This window comes from Heloderma suspectum, chromosome 7 (genome assembly GCF_057233095.1).
Source record: "Heloderma suspectum isolate Gila_16-S chromosome 7, 16-S_ref, whole genome shotgun sequence".
Taxonomy (NCBI): Eukaryota; Metazoa; Chordata; class Lepidosauria; order Squamata; family Helodermatidae; genus Heloderma; species Heloderma suspectum.
In genome coordinates this window covers 91,656,482-91,679,698 of record NC_139464.1, presented here as the reverse complement: position 1 = coordinate 91,679,698, position 23,217 = coordinate 91,656,482, and the positions used below count along the sequence as shown (strand labels likewise).

At 46.0% G+C, this 23,217-nt stretch overlaps 1 protein-coding gene across 1 annotated transcript in view; it reads left to right on the top strand.

The window, feature by feature from the left end:
- GRM8 (glutamate metabotropic receptor 8) overlaps window positions 1-23,217 on the top strand; it is an 832,708-nt gene that overhangs the window by 771,848 nt on the left and 37,643 nt on the right. Inside the window, exon 8 of the mRNA XM_084810899.1 lies at window positions 3,133-4,068. Coding sequence (XP_084667025.1) covers window positions 3,133-4,068 — 936 coding nt within the window. The remainder of the gene's footprint in view (window positions 1-3,132; window positions 4,069-23,217) is intronic.

Genomic DNA, 23,217 nt, shown 5'->3' with positions numbered 1-23,217 from the left:
ACGCAAATGGCGGCGGCCATAACCGCCGCTGTTTGCGTCCCTGGCCTGGAGTCAGCCGTGATAGGCTACGTAAATCTTTACGTAGCCTATCACGGCTGACTTTGGGGGAAAAAAAAAGCACATACGCAAATGGTGGCGCCCATGGGCACCGCCATTTGCGTTCCTTGTTTGGGCAGGAGTAGTCTACGTAAAGATTTACGTAGACTACGGTGAAAATAAGGGCAATGCAAATAGTGTTGCCCTTATTTTCGCCGTAGTCTATGTAAATCTTTACGTAGACTACCACATCCCGAACAAGGAACGCAAATGACGGCGCTCATGGGCGCCGCCATTTGCGTATGCCCTTTTTTTTTTTCAAAGTCACCCGTGATAGGCTACGTAAAGATTTACGTAGCCTATCACGGCTGACTTTGAAAATCTAGCCGTGATAGGTTACGTAAAGATTTACGTAGCCTATCATGGCTGACTTTGAAAATCTAGCCGTGATTAGGGGTGCAGGAAAGTCACTTACCTGGTCTCGCAGCTTGCTTCACGGTGGGGGGGAGGCGCTTCGCTGCTCCCCGCGAAGTTCAGGCCGGGGGGAGAGGTTTCCCTCCTCGCCCGGCCGAAATTCAGGCCAGAGGGGAGGCTTCCCGCCTCGCCCAGCTGAAATTCAGGCCGGGGAGGAGGCGCCTCGCCTCGCCCGGCCGCGAAATAAAAAGTTTTTTTTAAAAAAAAAATCGCCCCCGTAATAGGCAACGTGACGATTTACGTAGCCTATCACGGCTAGATCTGCAAAGTCAGCTGTGATAGGCTATGTTAATCATCACGTAGCCTATCACGGGTGACTTAAAAAAAAAAGAGCGCGTACGCAAATGGCGGCCCCCATAGGGAGCCGCCATTCGCGTTCCTTATTTGGTCACTGTAGTCTACGTAAAGATTACCTATGGGCGCCGCCATTAGCCATACGCGCTTTTTTTTTTTTTTTAAGTCACCCGTGATAGGCTACTTGACGATTTACGTAGCCTATCACAGCTGACTTTGCAAATCTAGCCGTGATAGGCTACGTTAATCGTCACGTAGCCTATCACGGGGGCCTTTTTTTTTTTTTTTTACTTTTCTTGGAATGGCGGCGGCGGCCACCCCTGCCCCTGTCGAAACCCTGCTGAACCGCCGCTGCAACCCGCCACAGGGAGCGACATTCGGGAAAGGTAAGTCCCATCCCGGGGGGGGGGTGCGGGGGGGTGCGGAGAATTTCTCCCCGAAACTACTTCGGGGGGCTGAATACGTTGGCACTCGGCCCCCCGAAGTTTCGAGGAGAAATTCTCCCCCATCCCTACGTAGCCTATCATGTGTGTGTCTGTGTTTTTTTACTTTACTTTGTAATGGCGGTGGCTGTAGCCGGTCAGAAGACCGGCCGCCGCCGCCGCCCCCGCCCCCGCCGAGCCGCCGAACCGCCGCCGAGAGGGACATTCGAAGGAGGTAAGTCCCATCCCGGGGGGGTGGCGGAGAATTTCGGGGGGCCAAATGCGTTGGCATTCGGCCTCCCGGAGATTCATGGAGAAATTCTCCACCATCCCTACCCCTGTCATAGTTGGGAAAATATGAAAGACTCCAACAGGGATGTACCACGACAAATTTGAAATGTAAAAGAAGTTCTCTTGCTTCATGGTTTTACTTCTAAAACACAGATACAACCACTTATTACTAGGAGTGCATGAAAGCCACTTACCTGGTCTCGCAGCTTGCTTCGCAGTGGGGGGGAGGCGCTTCGCTGCTCTCCCCGAAGTTCAGGCCGGGGGGGGAGGCTTCTCGCCTCGCCTGGCCGAAATTCAGGCTGGGGGGGAGGCTTCCCACCTCGCCTGGCCAAAATTCAGGCCGGGGAGGAGGCGCCTCGCCTCGCCCGCGAAATAAAAAGTTAAAAAAAAAAACGCCCCCATGATAGGCCACGTGACAATTAACGTAGCCTGTCACGGCTAGATCTGCAAAGTCAGCCATGATAGGCTACGTTAATCGTCACGTAGCCTATCACGGGTGACTTAAAAAAAAAAAAAGTGCGTACGCAAATGGCAGCCCCCATAGGGAGCCGCCATTCGCGTTCCTTATTTGGTCGCTGTAGTCTATGTAAATCTTTACGTAGACTACGGCGAAAATAAGGGCAACGCAAATAGCGTTGCCCTTATTTTCGCCGTAGTCTACGTAATCTTTACGTAGACTACAGTGACCAAATAAGGAACGGGAATGGCGGCTTCCTATGGGGGCCGCCATTAGCCACACGCACTTTTTTTTTTTTTAAAGTCACCCGTGACAGGCTACGTGACGATTTATGTAGCCTATCACGGCTGACTTTGCAAATCTAGCCATGATAGGCTACGTTAATCGTCACGTAGCCTATCACAGGGTTTTGTTTTTTTTTTTTTTTACTTTTATTGGAATGGTGGCGGAGGCAGCTGGTCAAAAGACCGGTTGCCGCCTCTGCCACTGTCGAAGACCTGACGAACTGCTGCTGGGACCCGCCGCCGGGAGGGACATTCGGGAAAGGTAAGTCCCGTCCCGGGGGGGTGCGGGGGGTGGGGTGTGTGTGGAGAATTTCTCCCCGAAACTACTTCGGGGGGCCGAACACGTTGGCACTCGCCCCCCCGAAGTTTCGGGGAGAAATTCTCCCCCATCCCTACTTATTACTTTATAGTTCTTGATATTTGCAGGGTCAATGTACTGAGATTTTTACTCTGTCCTATTACTGTAATAGAAATTAATTCAAAACCCACATGCCATTAATTTCTAATTAAATGTTGGAGAACTATATTTGCATGTGATTAGCTTGTAAATTCCTTTTTATAGGATGTCTTGTTTCAAAACTAGCCTGGAGTCGATCAATCTTTTTACAGATGTCAATTTGGTCAGCAGTAAAGAGGTAAATAGAAACTAATGACAGTCATCAAGCCCGTGGCACGAATGATTTATTGGGCACAATCGTTTAATAGTTTTGTAAAGTCAATATAAGAGAAAAACGGGTTTCTTATCAAGATAAACTGCATTTGTACTGTCAGCACAAAGTGATTTATGACAAACCTGTGGCCAGGATTAGGATATTATAAATGGGAGAAAATGATAGGCTCATTAATTTTTTTCTCTTAATATATATAACCACAGGTAGAAGACATGCAGTGGGATAACAGAGAGCGAACTCATCCTGCCTCTGTCTGTAGTTTGCCATGCAAGCCTGGGGAAAGGAAGAAAATGGTAAAGGGAGTGCCTTGTTGCTGGCATTGTGAGCGCTGCGAGGGCTACCATTACCAAGTGGATGAGGTCACCTGTGAAATGTGCCCCTTTGACAAGAGGCCCAATGTCAACCGCACCGACTGCCAGCTTATTCCCATCATCAAGCTGGAGTGGCATTCCCCATGGGCTGTAGTGCCTGTCTTCATAGCAATATTTGGGATCATTGCAACCACCTTTGTTATCGTGACGTTTGTTCGGCACAACGACACACCGATTGTCAGGGCCTCCGGGCGCGAACTAAGCTATGTCCTCTTGACTGGGATCTTCCTCTGTTACTCTATCACTTTTCTAATGATTGCCAGTCCAGACACGGGCATCTGCTCTTTGCGACGGATCTTTTTGGGACTTGGCATGTGTTTCAGTTATGCAGCCTTGCTCACCAAAACAAACCGAATCCATCGAATATTTGAGCAAGGGAAAAAGTCAGTCACTGCTCCAAAATTCATCAGCCCAGCTTCCCAGCTGGTGATTACCTTCAGCCTCATATCCATACAGCTTCTAGGAGTCTTCATCTGGTTTGCGATTGATCCTCCACATATCATAGTGGACTACGGAGAACAGAGGACTCTGGATCCTGAAAATGCCCGTGGGGTTCTCAAATGTGACATCTCTGATCTATCTCTCATTTGTTCTCTTGGATACAGTATTCTCTTAATGGTAACATGCACTGTTTATGCTATTAAAACAAGAGGGGTTCCAGAGACCTTCAATGAAGCAAAACCAATTGGATTTACTATGTACACCACCTGTATCATTTGGTTAGCTTTTATCCCAATCTTTTTTGGAACTGCACAGTCAGCAGAGAAGGTGAGTGAAAGTAACCCATCTTAAACAAATTTTAGGTTTAGTTGCAAGGTTTATGTCATGATTTGTTCTAAAGATTGAATTCAGAATTTACTTGGACAGCATCAACTCTTACTGGATTTGGACCTCAAAAGTCTTTTGGACTGTAATGTCTTTAGAAAAATACGTGTTTTAAGAGCACTTTTAAATAAACTAACAATTACTCCACAGTAATTTGGTCATTTAAAATACGTTATTGCTAATGTCACCAAGTTATAGCTTTTCTTCATTCCAACATTTTGTTATATGAAACACGAATGTCCAAATTTAGAAAAAAATAATTAGAATGAAAGAATCTTTTGCAAAGGGATGGCAAAAAAAAAAAAAGTTATTTAAAAAGACCAGGAATGCTTAATGTTGAATATTTATGTAGTCAAGTTCTTGAAAGATATAGTTTGGGCCAGCATGTTCAGTTCAGAAACCTTTTTTTATGTACAGCACAGTTACAGCTCTTTGATTTGAGAGTTTTTGTTGAAAAAATGAAATTTTAACTCCATTCAGTGCAAAAACTACATCTGAAATTTGGCAGGTAGAATGCCATCCATGGGGGCTGCAAGGTCTCCAAATTTAATATATTTAGTTTGAAAACTGAAAAGATTATGGCTGTTTCTGTTTTCCAATGCAAGTCAATGAGAAAACGTCAAAAAAAAGTGATTCAAATATCCAAATCTCACTTCAGATTTGGATGCAAAGTGAAGCGGACGGGGTCCAAATTGGTCTGAAGCAAATTGGGACCACTTTGGAAGGTCTGAATTGTCATCTGAAGTGAAGCGGGGGGTCTGTGTACAACCCTAATATATAGAATATGTGCCATATTGACTAACTTAATTAAATTGGTTCATGCATATATATTGAAATAGAAACATCAGGGAAACAATGCATCCTCTAGGGTTGTCTCCAGCATCTGGTACTCAGAGTTACAGTTGCTCTAAACACTGAAATGTCAATTTAGTGAAGATGTCTGACAGCCACTGATAGATCGAGTATGCAAGAACGTACCAAATCTAAATGCTATCTCAGTTACGGACATCTCTACTTTTTACTCCAGAATATAATTATCCATTGTGTGAAGAAATTTTCCTTTTGTTTGATCTGAACCCAGAGCCATTCAGCTTCATTGGATGACCCCAGGTTCCTGCATTTTAAGCATGAGGGAATAATTTCTCTTTGTACCTGACTCAGATTGGCATGTCTTTTGTTCAGCAAGCTTAGCAAGAGCATGCTCCAGGCTTTTTCTGATTCTTTCCATTTTAGCAGTGAACAATCAACACTGTTTGTCTCATCTCCTGGGTACTAAGTAGATCTCCTAGGTAGATCTTGACAAGTGCTACTTTTGAAAATGTATACTCAGCACTGCTGATTATTACTGATAGGTAAGAAACAGTAGGAGTGCATTACAAACTCACAAACAACTGGACAACAATGCAGTGTCATGACAATGAATGCCAGTCGTTCATACGTAATTTTGTAAAGGTTTCAGACTATGGCCATCCACAAAAAGGATGAAAATACTGTAAGTGAAATGACCAATAGTTTGAGAAGGATCATCACCAGCAGCATTATAAACCATGATCTCAGAACTCTGAACCCAGTGCCTGTGTTTCGTTCCCCACTCTTCTGAGTATTTAGCTCATGCAAGTAGTCTGCTAAAATGTACAATGCCACTGGGGAGAGGAGAATGTATGGAACTTTTCAGATCACATGTGAGCAGAAATCTGTGGTTTCAAAGCAAGTTGGGCTCATGGAGGTCTGTTGATAGAGGTGGGGAGTGGTTGTTGGCATTTAATAGTTGTGTTTCAGAGTTCTTTGCCACATAGAGCTTTTCCCATAACTAAAATGCCAGTGTGAGGAAATATTTCACCAGATAACTTTTCCACCACACACAACGCTTAAAGTCACAGGAACCCTGTCCCATGTTCAACCAGGGGATTTCATACAATTGATATACAACTTCTGAGTGAGTTCTCTTTCAGAGGGTCAGAGTCTTGAAGCACAAGCCATAGCACATGAGGGCCTTCTCCTTGCGGGGGGAATGATACATGTAGTGTTCTGCTGGGGATTCTGGGATTTATACTCCCAGTCCCTACTAGGAAAAGGGAGCGCTGACCACCTCTGCCTTCTGTTGCTGTGCCCCAAGGTAAGTTCTGGGCATTGTGAAAGGGAGTGGTGGCCGTGATGGCAGCAGAGAGTGCTTTGTTGATGCTGTCAATCTTTTTGCAAGTGTAAATATTTTTGTCTTACTTTGTCTTTAACTTAATTGACAGACAGTTCATGTTATCAGAGAGCATATTTACTACTTTCCTCACAACTGTATCCCAGCTAGCATTTGAAGTAGCAAAATCACCTAGCACATCTCTCTCCATGTCATTTCACACTTCTTAAGGGAGCAGTGTGATCCACTCCTTTCACAAGTCATTGGTGTTACACCTTATGGAAGATGTGTTGGAGCCACAGGGAAATAGTAATTGTGCCACCCAGGTAACATATGAACTAAACATGAGCTGATATTTGGCCTGACAGAATTGCAGAAAGGAAAACACTGAAATAGATGGTCTAGGAAAAGAGTTCAGTCAAATACAGACACACACACACACACACAGAGAGAGAGAGAGAGAGAGAGAGAGAAATGCACAAAAGTAGTTAAGGGTTTCCTTAAATATACAGGCACCATTCAGAAATCTGTCAAACCACGCTTTTCCAGATTTCTGTCTTATGTTCTCAAAAGTCCATTGTATCTCAAATATTCTTTCTTTTGCAAAGAACATGGAGATTGGGGGGGGGGAGAGAGATGGTGCATGCATGTTATGATTTGACATATGTAAATGCATGTAAAGTACATTTTTTTGGTTCCTTGTGACACAATTTACATTTTGACAGTAATTGTGCATTATCTAGTGCCTGTACAATGTCTGCAAAGAGAAGTGGTGAAACAGACAATATGATTCATACCTTCTACCCACCCACAGGTTGTACAAGCTGTTTCAGTGTAGAGGTGACATTGACAAGAGGTTGTTCATTGCATACTTCCCGTCAAATTTTCCCAAGTGTAAACAAACTTTTCACATCCAGCCACATCTTTCTTACCAGTCAGAAATTAAATGGGATAGAAACTGACGTAATGAGGCACTTGGATACTTGTTCACACAAACAGAACTACAATAAATTGTGTCTGATGGATTACCTCAGTATCCCTAGGACAACTGCAGCTATAGCGATTCCTTGTCTTTCTCAGTTGACAACAGTCATTTACAGATGTCCCCTTGCCTGGATGGGGTGGGGAGTAGGGTTCAGTTATTGTCTCATTTGATTTCTTTTCATCTGGTAGAGATATGTACAATATGCAATACATCAAATCCTTCCCTTCTAAGGCCTAGTAAATTCAATGTGCTGCCATTTTCTTGTTGTGCAGGCACTTGCAGAAACACTAGTACATCACTTTGTAAATTGAAGATCTGCAAGTGGCTACAGAACCACTTGCAAAAGTGGAACTTTCGTTGGGTTCTTCCCTTGCTCATAGTTCAGAATTTGATCCTCGCTAGTGCAGTGTCATTTGACAACATTCGATACAACACTAAATATTAAGAGAGGCATTAAGACAGGAGTAGGCAACCCAGTGATCCCCAGATTAGGGATGTGCAGATGTTTTTAGGTCCATTCCATCTGTATTTCATGGATTGTCAGGCGTCTTTTGTTCCATAGTCCATTCATTGATGGAATCAGATTTTTTGTAGGAGAATTTAATTCTACTTGCGCTAATTCACATGTGCGCTAATGCATACTTGTGCACACTTGCAAATGTCCTAATTCACATATGTGTTAATGCATACTTCTGTCATGCATAGATGTGCTAATCCACATTAACTAATGTGCATTAGCACTAATGTGCATTCATTTATGTGTATTTGCACAAATCTCCCCAAAAGTTTTTTAAAAATGAAAAATGCACAAATCCTCCAAAATTCATATTTTCACACTGTAGCCCGTGGGAGAAAATGCACATTTTTGGTCAGTGTTTTTTTTTTTCTTTATGTATATTTGCCTGACTAAATTTGCTACAAATACTTTTACAAAAAAGAAAAAAAAAAGAAAAAAAAAAGGTCTGCTAGTTTGCTGAATCCACACAACTTGGAAAAGCTGATCCGCTGGATTAATAGAATATGAACTCATTTGAATCCACTGCAGATATCTCCAACATCCCTACTCCAGATGTGTTGGACTAGAACTCCCATGGGACTAGAACTCCTTGTCCTTGACCACTGGCCATGCTGCCTGGGGATGACGAGAGTTGTAGTCCAAAACATCTGGAGGGGACTGGATTGCTTACACCTTCAATAATATAACTAGCTGGAAAAGGTTAGTTAACAAAAAGGAATAAAATGCGGTCATCAATAAAGGTTCATCCAGACCAGCAGTTTTTCATTCCATCTTCTGATGATATACACATATACCTGCTCAAGACCTTTACTTGGTTTCTGAGACCCTTCTTTTTTCCCCTGCCAGGGGGAGAAAAGAAAAAGAGGAAAACAAGAAAGCTTTTTCAGTTATTATGGGAAAATATTCATATGGCCCCTTCTTTGCCACCTTTTAAATGGGCCCTTAAGACCATTTTATTTTGGTGGGTGTTCATTTGTTTGAAATTAGACTCCCTTATTGCATTATCTGCTATTCCTTGTCTTTTGTTGTGCTATTTTATTGTTGCTTTGGATTTTTTTTCTATCTTAAGACTTGTATTCTAATTCTAGCTTGCTCTGTAGTTATAGTTTAACAAAAAAAATTGGATGCTGCCTTGAGTATGCCTCAAGGTATAGAGAGGTGAGATGTGGGCAGGGGTGGGCAGATCACTTACCTGGCTCCGTTCCAGGGATCTGCGGTGGGGGGGAGGTGATCTGTCCCCCCCCCCAGAATTCTCCCTGGCTGGCTCCGCTCCACAGTGAGTCCATGGAGCCGCCGGCCGGTGCCGCCCGCAGCCAGACCTCCACCTGCTGCTGGGGTGCGGCCGCAAATGGCGGCTGCCATAGCCATTTGCGTCCCTGCATTGCCGTGATAGGTTATGTATATATTTATGTAGCCTATCACAGCAAAGATCAGGGATACAAATAGTGGTGGCTACGCCATTTGCATCCCTGCTCTTTGCCGTAATAGGCTACGTAAATATATATGTAACCTATCACGGCAACGCAGGGATGCAAATGGCGTAGTGGCCACCATTTGCGTCCTTGTGTTAGCCATGATAGGCTACGTAAATACTTATGTAGCCTATCATGGCTAATGTAGTGAGGGAAATGGCGGCTGCAGACTGGGGCCGCCATTCACACCTGTGGACGGCCGACAAAAGGTAGGTTCTGTCCCGGGGAGGTTTCGCAGGGTGGCGGGGGGGGAATGTTCCGTTCTGCCGTGGACTCCGGGGGGCCTCACTGCAGTCCATGGCAGAATTCTCTGCCATCCCTAGATGTGGGGCACAGTCTGACAATAGGGCTACCCACTTCAGGCCCAACTGAAACAGTGGCACAAAATGGGCATCAGAAGTCATGGAACGCATTATTAAAACTAAAGCAGGATTGATATTCAGGCCAAAGGCCCAATAATCTCAGGGTTGGGGCAAAAACCCTCCCAATGAATTTCAGAAGGGCTGATGGGGGGTGGTCAGGTAGGGTTGGTGAAGGTGCATGAGAGAGGAGTTAGTCATCTTGCAATTACAAGGCACTTTTTCATTTTTTTCCTTCTTTCTTGTTTTAAAGGTGAGAGCTGCTCAGAGTAGCCAGGAACACATTGGGGCAGTTCACATGGTCACAGGGTGGTCAATAAGCCATGTTGGCTTGTTAACTGCTTCATGTGGGCCAGTTGCGTGCTGGGGGTAATTCACGTAATTGTGAATTGTTGTGTCATGTGAACCTAGCCAGGGTGGCTTGTTATTATTGGTAACAAGAACTCTACAAAAGCCCATGTGTTCTGGGTGGCTTGTTTCCCATGGCCACAAGCCACCCTGGCCAGGTTCACCCGACATGACAAGCCATGCTGCTGAGGGTAATTATGCTAATCCCTCTGGCATGCCACCGGCATGCAAGGAGGGAAAAATAAGCCACCATGGCTTGTTTCCTCAGCCGCAGTCATGTGAACTGTGTCCTTCCCAGGGACATTCCCAGCCCATTCTGAAAGTGACCGATAGTGGTCAGATGTCCTAGCTGCTTGGAGCAGCTCTGACCTTTAAAAAGCTTATAAAAAGAAGAAATTGAAAAAAAAACCAACAACCCACAACTTCAGACCACCTTGTAACTGTGCACTTACTAATTACCCCACCTACCTGAAAGTAGGTTTCTTCTATTTCATTGGAAGAAATATCCAGTGAAGGTGTTAGTGGAAGTGGGGAAGACTTTTGCCCAGCCCTAATCAAACAACATTAAATGGTGCAGTATTTTCCTTTCAGCTTGGAAACATAAAGCACTTTTTAAAGAAAGTATTCACTACATGCTCATAGGTTTAGTGAAGACAGAACATTGGACGTTTTTGAACCCCTCGATATTCATCATAAAATGAATCAAAGTACCTGGTACTGATAAAATATGCTGCTAAGAAGTTACATGCCCTTAGCAGTTAGATAAGACACTTCACTAATAAAATAAAATAAAATCCTACAGAGGATTGGAGTGCTGAGGTAAAACACCTGCTGGTCTAGGCACGGACCTCTCCAAGGAAAGGACCCCCCATTAGCATGATCTTTCCCCCACTGCTATGGAATGGTGCAAGTGCAACCTCACTACTGTCTAAAAGGTGCTAAGCAAGACCAGCCTACTCAGGTCGCCGCAAGGCAAGGATGTGCAGTCTTCCTGTATGTGCTCTATTTTACGCAAAGTGAAAGGCCCTGCTTTTTAAAGTTATTATTATACAGAATTGAACCCTAAGGGTAGTCATGTATCTTGGGTAAGGCAGAGGAATCCTGGAAAGTTAAGTTAGGACAAAGGGGAAAATGCTTCCAGACTATAAGTCCTCAGGTGAGTTTAAAGGCAGATATGTTTATATATACTTTTCCATCAGGACCATGCCTGGTACATTTTTCTTCCATTCAAGTCTGTGGATTTTTACTGGCTGAGGTTACAGCCAACAGCTCCTGTGCAAGTCCCAGGGAGATCAGCATGAGTCAGTTAAGTGTGTTGTTGACAAAAGGAGGCTGTGTACACACAGCTCATTCATTGCGAGGCTGTCTTTTCATTTATACAGTTTGTGTTTTAATTTTCTGTAGAGTTTTAACCAATAGAAGATTCTCTTTTTTACGCTATCCCCTTCCTCTTCCACCACCCACAAACGAATAGGACTGTATGCCTGCTGGGAGGGGGCTAGGGGTGCTTTCAAAGCACTGTGGGCCCGAAATCCTCTTGTCTGTTAGGACAGAATAGGATCTTTTCATTTTTTCCCCATTGTATATGATTGGGGGTGTATGTGTATATGTGTGAGCAAAACTACACTACACCAAATGCATAGCATGTAGCTGAGGCATATATCTTTTTTAAAAAAATCTCATGCAAATATGCATGGCCCCAGTTCAAATCAGGAGCACTTGCACCTTCCCCCACCCATTTCCACCTCCTCTCCAAAATCTACCACCATTGCAGGGGGTAGGGAAGGGGGGGGGGAAGCCTCCACTGAAACTCCATGGAGTTTCATAAAACAAAACGAAACAACAAAACACATGAGTGGGTGAAAGGTTTAATTTTTCCATCTCAGTGTGCAGTGGTGCCAATGTTAATCTGGGCCACACATGCTTTTTGTTGTTCAGTTGTTAAGTCGTGTCTGACTCTTCGTGACCACATGGACCATAGCACGCCAGGCCTTCCTGTCCTCCGCTCTCTCCTGGAGTGTGCTCCAGTTAGGGATGGTGGAGAATTTCTCAACGAATCTTCGGGAGGCCAAGTGCCGATGCATTTGGCCCCCCGAAAGTGTTGGGGAAATTCTCTGCCGGCCCCCCTCCCCCCCCCCGGGATGGGACTTACCTTTGGCGAATGTCCCTCTCGGCGGCGGGTCCCGGCGGTGGTTCGGTGGCAGTTCGGCGGGGGTGGGGGCGGGGGCCGGTCTCCCGACTGGCTGCCGCCACCGCCATTACAAAAAAAAAGTACAGTAAAAAAAAAAAAGATCACGCCCATGATAGGCTACGTGACGATTTACGTAGCCTATCACGGCTAGATTTCCAAAGTCAGCCGTGATAGGCTACGTAAATCGTCACGTAGCCTATCATGGGTGACTTTGGAAAAAAAAATAAAAAAAAGTACATATGCAAATGGCGGCGCCCCATGGGCGCTGCCATTTGCGTTCCTTATTTTGGCACGTCTAGTCTACGTAAAGAATTACGTAGACTACGGCAAAAATAAGGGAACGCTATTCCCGTTGCCCTTATTTTCGCCGTAGTCTACGTAAATCTTTACGTAGACTAGACGTGCCAAAATAAGGAACGCAAATGGCAGCGCCCATAGGGCGCCGCCATTTGTATACTCACTTTTTTTTCCCCCTAAGTCACCTGTAATAGGCTACATGATGATTTACGTAGCCTATCACGGCTGACTTTGGAAATCTAGCCGTGATAGGCCACACAAATCGTTACGTAGCCTATCACGGGTGTGTGTGGTTTTTTTTTTTTTACGTTTTTTTCGCGGCTGGGGAGACGGGGCGCTCCTCACCAGCCTGAATTTCGCCAGCGAGGGATGGGGCGCCTCCCCCCCTCACCTGAACTTTGGGGGGAGAACCGAACCCCCCACCGCGAAGCAAGCTGCGGGACAAGTTAAGTCCCTTTCGTCCATCCCTAGCTCAAGTTCATATCCATTGCATCGGTGATGGTATCTAGCCATCTCATCCTCTGCCGTCCCCTTCTCCTTTTACCTTCAATCTTTCCCGGCAGCATCAGGGTCTTTTCTAGGGAGTTTTCTCTTTGCATTAGGTGGCCAAAATATTTGAGCTTCAACTTCAGTATCTGTCCTTCCAATGATCAATCAGGGTTGATTTCCTTTAGGGTGGACTGATTTGGCCTCCTTGCAGTCCAGGGGACTCGTAAGAGTCTTCTCCAGCACCACAGTTCGAAAGCATCCATTCTTTGGTGCTCAGCCTTCCTTATAGTCCAGCTCTCACAGCCATACGTTACTACTGGGAAAACCATAACTTTGGTTATACGGACCTTTGTCGGCAAGGTGATGTCTCTGCTTCTTACTATGCTGTCTAGGTTTGCCATAGCTTTCCTCCCAAGGAGCAAGCGTCATTTAAATTCATGGCTGCAGTCACCGTCTGCGGTGATCTTGGAGCCCAAGAAAGTAAAATCTGTCACTGCTTCCATTTCTTCCCCTTCTGTATGCCAGGAAGTGATGGGGCCAGAGGCCATGATCTTAGTTTTTTAATGTTGAGTTTCAAACCAGCTTTTGCACTCTCCACTTCCACCCTCAACAGGAGGCTGTTTAGATCCTCTTCACTTTCTGCCATAAGGGTGGTATCATCTGCATATCTGAGGTTGTTGATAATTCTCCCGGCAATCTTAATTCCGACCTGTGATTCATCCAACCCGGCATTTCTCATGATGTACTCTGCATATAAGTTAAATAAGCAGGGTGACAATATACAGCCTTGTCTTACTCATTTCCCAATTTTGAACCAATTGGTTGTTCCATGTCCGATTCTTACCGTTGCTTCTTGTCCCTCGTACAGGTTTCTCAGGAGACAGGAAAGGTGGTCTGGTACTCCCATCTCTCAGACATGCTTATACAGCCATAAATAAACATATCAGGCTCAGCAACACACTATGCAGTTAGCATAACATGTAGCTTGGCCCTGTGGTGTGATTGTTTACCTGGGTTTTGGTACTTCAGACTCTGTTGAAATGTGCATGCTTTCAAGGCTCTGGTGTTATCTTGGCTGCTACTTTACAATGCTGTTGTTGAACTGACACAGGAAACATAAATTGGACATAGTGCTCTTTGGGTAACTGCAGATGTGGGCACACCTAATAACATTAAATGAGTATAGGTCAATGGGTAGGGCTTAGAGATGGACGGACTCACTTTCATCTGTGGTTGCTGGGCATTTGCCAAGCTGCTGCCCCTGCCCACTTGCCATGCTATGCAAGACCCTGAATGGCTTGGTGAGTGTCTGGTGAGTGCTGCAGGGCCTCCCGTCCCATTAGCAAGCTGCCATTTTGGAAAAAAATGGTGGCTTGGATTTCTCCGTAACAGTAATGTTGCGTAAATGGCAGCCATAAAGGCCGCCATTTATGCAGCATTATGCATTTAAGGCTGCCATTTATACAGCATTTTGTAGAGAAACCCAAGCCACCATTTTTATGCAAAATGGTGGCTTGCTAAGGGGACGGGTGGCTGCTGGGTGCTTGCAGACTGCATGAGTGCCTGGCGAATGGGTCTGGTAAGTGGCAATGGCTCAGTGGATGGGCCTGGGAGGCCAAGGGTGGTGGTGGGGAGTCTGCCAGACTCCACCCCCATCTTGGACTCCCACAACATCCCTAGTAGGGCTACCACTGCTTTCCACAACCTGGCAGAGGCAAGTGTGCTCTTGCAATGGATGAGAAACCATCCTTTTAAAGGTTTAGCCCAGGGATGGGCAACTGTGGGAAGGGGGCATTTTCATCCCCTGGACCCTTTGTGAGCTGCAACCTGCAACCCCCTGTGAGTGCTAAAAACAGGGGGAAATAAATAGATAAAATCAAGGGGGAATAAACAGATAAAAAAAGGTGGTATCCAGAGCTGCTATGGAATGTCTAAAGGGTCAAAATTAGCTTGTTTGCAAGTCAGTTTTGACCTTGTAGGGGCTCTGTAGCAGCTCCGGATACCATTTTGTTTTCTTTCTTTTTTTTTAGTCCTTTTGAATTTCTAGGGTTAGCTTCTCTGGGGGGCTGTGCGGGCTACATGCAGCCCGTGGAGTGCATGTTGCCCATCCCTGGTATAGCTCCTTTACCAGACTTAAGTTTGGAAAATATAGTACATAGCACAGCCTTTTCTATCAATGGGATAATTTACCCCAAATTAATTCATTATTTTCTTGGAAAGTAATGAGTTCACCCATGTAATCTCAGATGACAGTCCTCATTTAATTCAACATCTTGTCTTGTATATACAAGTTTTTGTGCATGCGTAATATCAAACTACATCTCTGGAGCCGTAGTTTGGAATCACGTAATGTGTCATGATGTCATGCATCATCATGTTATGTAACCCTTCCTGCTTGGTTGTTTCCATATGGGCTTTCCACGTAATCACTGACTGATAATAGGGATGGGGGAGAATATCTCCCCGAAACTTCAGGGGGCCGAGTGCCAACGCATTCGGTCCTCTGAAGGTTGTTCGGGGAGAAATTCTCTGCCCCCCCCCCCCGGAATGAGACTTACCTTTCACGAATGTCCCTCCCAGCGGCTACAGGGACCAAATAAGGAACGTGAATGGCGGCTCCCTATGGGGGCCGCCATTTGCGTATGCGCTTTTTTTTTTTTAAAGTCACCCGTGATAGGCTACGTGATGATTAACGTAGCCTATCACGGCTGACTTTGCAGATCTAGCTGTGATAGGCTACGTAAATCGTTACGTAGCCTATCACGGGGCTTTTTTTTTTTACTTTTCTTTTGAAGTTCGCGGCCGGGGAGATGGGGCGCTTCTTCTGAATTTCGGCCAGGTGAGGCGGGAAGCCTTCCCCCCAGCCTGAATTTCGGCCGGGCGAGGCGGGAAGCCTCCCCCCCGGCCTGAACTTTGCGGGGAGAAGCAAAGTGCCTCCCCCCCACCGCAAAACAAGCTGCGAGACCAGGTAAGTGACTTTCGTACATCCCTATTGGTATATGAAGGAGAGAGATATGGATCAGTATAGGAGGTGTGTACAACATTTGTGGCTGTTTCTTTGAATGCCTAAAGGGTTAAAATGGCATCATCAGATTCCCTCCTGAAAGAAAACCACGTGTGGAGAAATGCCAACTAAGCACATGTGCAAAAATCCTGTAGTTTAGATGAAGACTGTGCATGCTCCAAAACTTGCAATCTATCCAGAAATTAATAATGAATTCCTATGAGAGTGATCCAAGCTTGGTACAAAAGTGAGCATTACAAACGCATGACTTTCGACTAGGGATGGCGGAGAATTTCTCCACGAACCTTTGGGAGGCTGAGCACCGAGGCATTCGGCCCCCCGAAAGTGTTGGGGAAATTCTCCGCCGGCCCCCCTCCCCCCCCGGGAATGGGACTTACCGTGGCCGAATGTCCCTCTCAGCGGCGGGTCCCGGCGGCATTTCGGCGGCGTTTCATTGGGGGTGGGGGCGGCGGCTGGTCTCCTGACTGGCTGCCGCTGCCGCCATTACAAAATAAAAAAGTACAAAAAAACACAAAACAAACACCCGTGATAGGCTACGTGACGATTTACGTAGCCTATCACGGCTAGATTGCCAAAGTCAGCCGTGGTAGGCTACGTAAATCGTCAGGTAGCCTATCACGGGTGACTTTGGGGGAAAAAAAAAAGTGCATACGCAAATGGCAGCGGCCCATGGGTGCTGCCATTTGCGATCCTTATTTTGGCACGTCTAGTCTGTGCAAAGATTAACGTAGACTAAGGCGAAAATAAGGGCAACGCAAATAGCGTTCCCTTATTTTTGCTATAGTCTACGTAAATCTTTATGTAGACTAGACGTGCCAAACTAAGGAACGCAAATGGCGGCGCCCATGGGCCGCCGCCATTTGCGTATGCGTTTTTTTTTCCAAAGTCACCCGTGATAGGCTACGTGAAGATTAATGTAGCCTATCACGGCTGACTTTGGAAATCTAGCTGTGATAGGCTACATTAATCGTTACGTAGCCTATCACGGGGTGGTTTTTTTTTCACTTTTTCTTTCGCGGCTGGGGAGACGGGGCGCTTCTCCCCGGCCTGAATTTTGGCCAGGTGAGGCGGGGCGCCTCCCCACCCTCACCTGAACTTCGGGGGGAGAAGCGAAGCACCTCCCCCCCACCGCGAAGCAAGCTGCGGGACAAGGTAAGTCCCTTTCGTACATCCCTAGTTTCGACCAATGGGTCAAATAATTACGAAATTTGGTGGCATTGCTACTGTTCTCTTAGGTTTATAGGTAAGGATGGGTGAACTTCCCCGCACCTTCCCCACATGCTGCTCATTGAACTTCTGCCTCTTGCCTGACCCTGCTGGGTATGCAGGGCAAGCCACCGGATGGTCTGTGATTGCCCATTGAGAGCTTGTGGCATCCTGCTTGTCTGCGAGCCACCATTTTGCGTAAAATCGCAGGTAAGCCTTTTACAGAAACCACCATTTTGCACAAAATTGTGGCTGTAAATAGTGCAATTTATGCAAAATTGCAGGTACGAATGATCAAATTCCTCTGACATCCCTACTTGTAGTCTAATTCCTCCAACATCCCTACTTGTAGTCATCTTTCAGTGTTAAATTATCAGTCATTAACATCCGGATAGTCCACCAGTTTTGGACAAAGAATGTAGGCCATAGCCTAAGCTTCTACTTTTGAGGTAACCAATGTCTTTCTAAAACTCTAATGTACCTAGAGATAGCAAAGGTTATAATTCTTTCTACTTTAAATAAATACCATGGTAGTATAACTCATGGTGCAATCATGTGAATTTACCTTGGAACTGAGGGGAGTGGGGAGCCTCAAAAATGGGACAGAAGACCTTCCTCAAGAGGACCTCTTTCTCTCATGAAAGGTCCCTTCCTCTTATGGAAGGCAGATCCTTGATCCAATCCATAACCATTTAGTTAGATTTAGTTGTGTTTAAAACAATACAAGGTGCTCATTTTCACATCCCTCCACCAAAAATGAATGAAAAGTAACCCCCCACCCATGAAATTGATTGTCCACTCTTTCTTAACCAGATATATTCAGTAAACTTGGGAATTTCTGTCATTTCACACAGATAGACTATTCCAAGACAGATGGGCTTTGCACCACCGGCTCTTTCTGGTGGATTGTGACATCTGTCAGTACAATTCTCTGGACTTGAATTGAAACAAATAACGAACTCACCAGTGCTGCAGTGGTCACTGTGGCATTTACTGGTGAGAATTTTTGCAACATTAACATTCAAAACTTAATTCATAAACAGTATTGTCCACGCAGTATTTTAAATGTCTCAATAGGGCACAAAGAGGATCAAGTGGAATTGAGACGTCTTATTTGCCTAATCTAGTAAAGAATTAAATTCTGCCACAATATCATATCATATCACTCAAATATAGGAAAAAATGCCTTTCAGAAAAACAGATTGCCAACATTTATGATCATTTTATATACCTTGCATCTTCTTTTTTTGTTTTTGTTTTAAAGGTGTAAACACTGTAAAGTATCCAACAAGATCATAATTCATAATTATACTTCCCATCAAGGCTATTTTAGTTCTCTCCATTAATACAAAACTTCTGAAGGAACATGTTATATGTAGGGATGTCAGAGAATTCTGCCACAGATCTCGGTGAGGCCGATTGCCAGTGCATTCGGCCCCACAAAATCTGTGGCAGAATGGCCTGCCCCCCCCCCGCAGATCCCCCCCAGGACAAGACTTACCTGGGGTGGATGTTCTGGGCGGCGGCGGCGGCTCCGGCGGCGGCTTTGGCAGCGGCAGCTGCGGCAGCTGCGGCAGCTGCGGCAGCTGCGGCGGCTGGTCTTCCGAACGGCTGCCGCCACCGCCATTTGCAGTCTTGTGTTGTTTTTTTTACAGAGACGTGATAGGCTATGTAAAGACTTGCGTAGCCTATCACATCCCGGTTAAAAAAAAACCACGCATACGCAAATGGCGGCGGCTACAGCCGCCGACATTTGTGTTCCTTATTTTTTGCCATCTTAGTCTACGTAAATATTTATGTGGACTATTACGGCGAAAAGAAAGGGGAACGCAAATAGCGTAGTGGGCGCTATTTGCATCCCTTTTTGATTCACCGTTTTAGCCTGCGTAAATATTTTTTTATGCCTCCCCCCCCATGAACATAATCCGCGGAAAGGTAAGTGACTTTCGTACATCCCTAGTATATGGCAAGTAAATACATCATAAAATATGTGAACTGAAATTTGCACATCTATTCATGCATGATAAGGCAGTGACAGAAGAAATAAAATGTAGACCTTCTAACAAGTACCTAAGAATTTTTGACCTTTTAGAGACTCTGTATTATCTACCTATACTCTTCAAGAGAATTTTGGCAATAAATAAAGAGGAGGTTCAGGGAGATTATGCATTCTTGAAAGAAGGGATGCAATACAATTGTACATAATATTCTTGACTCCTTCTGCAGAAGCCATTACTCATCTCTATCTTCCTGTATACCTATTTGCAGCAATGGTAGTAATGAACCCTCTTCTGAAAGTAACATTTTCCTATCTCCAACTGATACAGATAAAATAAATATGCTTTATTTTAATTTTGTAATGGCAGTAGGGTTGGTGGAGAATTTCTCCCCGAAACTTCGGGGGGCCGAGCGCCAACGTGTTTGGCCCCCCGAACAAGTTTCGGGGAGAAATTCTCCGCACCCCCCCCGCCCCCTGCACCCCCCCCCCGGGACGGGACTTACCTTTGGCGAATGTCCCTCCCGGCGGCGGGTCCGGCCGGCGGTTCGTCGGGTCTTCATCAGGGGCGGGGGCGGCAGCCGATCTTTCGACCGGCTGCCGCCGCCGCCATTCCAATAAAAGAAAAAAAAACGCCCCCGTGATAGGCTACGTGACGATTAACGTAGCCTATCACGGCTAGATTTGCAAAGTCAGCCGTGATAGGCTACGTAAATTGTCACGTAGCCTATCACGGGTGACTTTAAAAAAAAAAAAAGCACGTACGGCTAATGGCGGCCCCCATAGGGAGCCGCCATTCCCGTTCCTTATTTGGTCACTGTAGTCTACGTAAAGGTTTACGTAGACTACGGCAAAAATAAGGGCAACGCAAATAGCGTTGCCCGTATTTTCTCCGTAGTCTACGTAAACCTTTACGTAGACTACAGCGACCAAATAAGGAACGAGAATGGCGGCTCCTTATGGGGGCCGCCATTTGCTCACGTGCTTTTTTTTCTTTTTTTTTTAAAGTCACCCGTGATAGGCTACGTGACGATTTACGTAGCCTATCACGGCTGACTTTGCAGATCTAGCCATGATAGGCTACGTTAATCATCACGTAGCCTATCACGGGGGCGTGTTTTTTTTTTTTTACTTTTTAGTTCGCAGCCGGGTGAGGCGAGGCGCCTCCTCCCTGGCCTGAATTTCGGCCAGGCGAGGCGGGAAGCCTTCCCACCGGCCTGAATTTCGGCCGGGCGAGGCAGTAAGCCTCCCCCCTCGGCCTGAACTTCGCGGGGTGAGCAGCGAAGCGCCTCCCCCCCACCACGAAAAGCTTCGAGGACAGGTAAGGGACTTTCGTGCACCCCTAAATGGCAGTGTATCTTGTACAGGATAATTATTGCTGTCTGGTTTAACACATTACCTTGTCATCTACAAAGATATTCCCCTTTACACATATACAGTCTTAAGTGGCATAGGAGTTACTTACCTATGGTGCCCATGATGCAGCACTGTGTGTGTGTGTGTGTGTGTGTGTGTTTCAGTCATAATATAACCAAGTTTGTGGCCAATAACTAGGTATGGGCATAAAAGCAAAACTTGAATTTGTAGAAGTTCTCAAAATTCCACTTTGAAGGTCGTTCCATCTTATGTCCATATCACATTGTGATCTTTGGGGTGTGTTTTTTTCTTTTCTTTTCACATGAAAATTTTTGCATAGTTTTCTGCATAGTTTTCCACGTGTACACATCAATTGTGCATATCTTTGAAATGTATGCCTCCTTCTCCCATTTATTCAAGTGTGTTTGTGCACATTTTTTTTCAAAACTACACATTTGTTCATGCACATTTCTCATAATAAATAAATTTATTACTGGGGTGTACGAAACCCCACTCACCTGCATCCGCGGGCGGTCTGCCGGGGTGGTGGTGATCCATTCCTCCCCCCCAGAATCCTCTCTGGATGGCGCCGCTCCGCGGCAACTCCACGGAGCCACTGGCCAGGCCCATCCACAGCCGGACCTCTGCCCACTGCTGGGCTGCTGCGGCCACAAATGGCATCCTGCATAGTGGATGCCATTTGCGTCCCCTCCGTAGCCATGATAGGCTACGGAAATACTTACGTAGCCTATCACAGCTAAAGTGGGGATGCAACTGGCGCAGCGGACATTTGCATCCCTCCTTTAGCCGGGATAGGCTACGTAAATATTTACGTAGCTTATCATGGCTAAAGGAGGGATTAGAGATGGCGGAGAGGATTCCAGCCAGGCAGGATTCTGGGGGGGGAGGACCGGATCACCTCCCCCCCATTGAGGATTCCGGGGGGAGGAATGGATCACCTCCCCCCTCAGTGGATGCCCTGACTGGAACCAGGTAAGGGATTCGTACATCCCTAGGAGGGATGCAAATGGCGTCCCATACGCAGGACGCCATTCACGGCTGTACACCGGAGCAGGAGATTGCAGCAGCTGGATCCAGACCTGCTGGATCCAGTCCACGGGGACTTCGCAGAGTGGCGGGGGGACCAGTCCGTTCCACTATGGACTCTGGGGGGGGGTGGATTCTAAAGAATCCGGCTTCATTGGAGTCTGTGGTGGAATTCTCTGCCATCCCTATTCATTACTCTTGTCTTAACGGTGCCAGAGGACTCTTTCTTGTTTTGTTTGGCTTTAAAGGTCACTTTTGGACATCATTTGAACACAGGTTTTTCTTTTGGAATGGGAATCATATTGCAAGCTTGGAAATGTACAGATTTCAAATGCAGATTGCTTTCGAGTCTGTGTTTGGTCCAGAAGGTGCAAACTGGATAAATCCTGATCAAAAATGAACTGAAATGAATATCCCACACATCCCTCCCAATAACATGGGTCTTTCCCACTGTATGTAAAGGGGAGCACAATCTGGATATGTTCTGGGATAGAAGGAGTTAATTCTGTACAGATATAGGTTATGCTTCTCCTCATTGTTAGAAGGGGACTAGATGGCCTTCCATGTGCTTTCATTCCCATTTCTTGAAAGTGAGTCCTATTGATTTCAATGAAACTTCCACTCTGTGTAATAGTGTTAAATGTAGCAGACATATAGTCTATAGTTTCGTACTCTCAAAAGGCCCTTAGTTTGCTGCACAAGGGGACTTTAGCCACTGCCCCATACCCTACAATATATGACACTGCTAAACCATACTGGAGGTCAAAGCAGAACTACCTTTTAGGGCAGGGGTGCAGAACCCAACAGGGCTGTGGCACCTGCTAGGATTCCCCAGATGACTCTGCCCCCTTCCCCTGACTTCACCCCTTTTTCCCCAACCACCACACATGTGGTAGTTTTCTGGCTTTCGTGCAGTTTTTTGCCCATTCTAAATGGTTGAAATGCCTCTCTTAAGGCTTAGTTACTAGCAGCATTTATTTATTTGTGTATTGATTGATTGTACCTAGGGATGTCAGGAGTCCAAGGTGGGAGAATCTGGTGGACTCCCCCCTGCTTAGCCTCCTGGACTCCAGTCCACGGATGGCACCACTTACCCACCCTTGCTCGGCAACCTGGAAGAGTCACTACACAGTCCATGGGTGCCTAGTAGGGATGTATGAATCCCTTACCTGGTTCCAGTCGGGGCATCCGCTGGAGGGAGGAGGCAATCCGTTCCTCCTCCCAGAATCTTCGACAGGAGGGGAGGCAATCCGATCCTCCCCCCTGGAATCCTGCCCGGCTGGTTCCACTCCGCGGCCATGCCGCAGAGCCGCTGGCTGGGCCAATCCGCAGCAGATCCTCCACCTGCTACCGGGCTGGTGCGGACGCAAATGGTGTCCTGCATAGGGGACACCATTTGTGTCCCTACGGTAGCCCATGATAGGCTAAGTAAATATTTACATAGCCTATCATGGCTAAAGCAGGGATGCAAATGGCGGCCGCTACGCCATTTGTGCCCCTGCTCTTTGCCGTGATAGGGTATGTAAGTATTTACGTAGCCTATCATGGCAAAGAGCAGGGATGCAAATGGCGGCCACTACGCCATTTGCGTGGCCGCCTTTACTGTGATAGACTACGTAAATACTTACGTAGCCTATCATGGCAAAGAGCAGGAGCGCAAATGGCATAGCAGC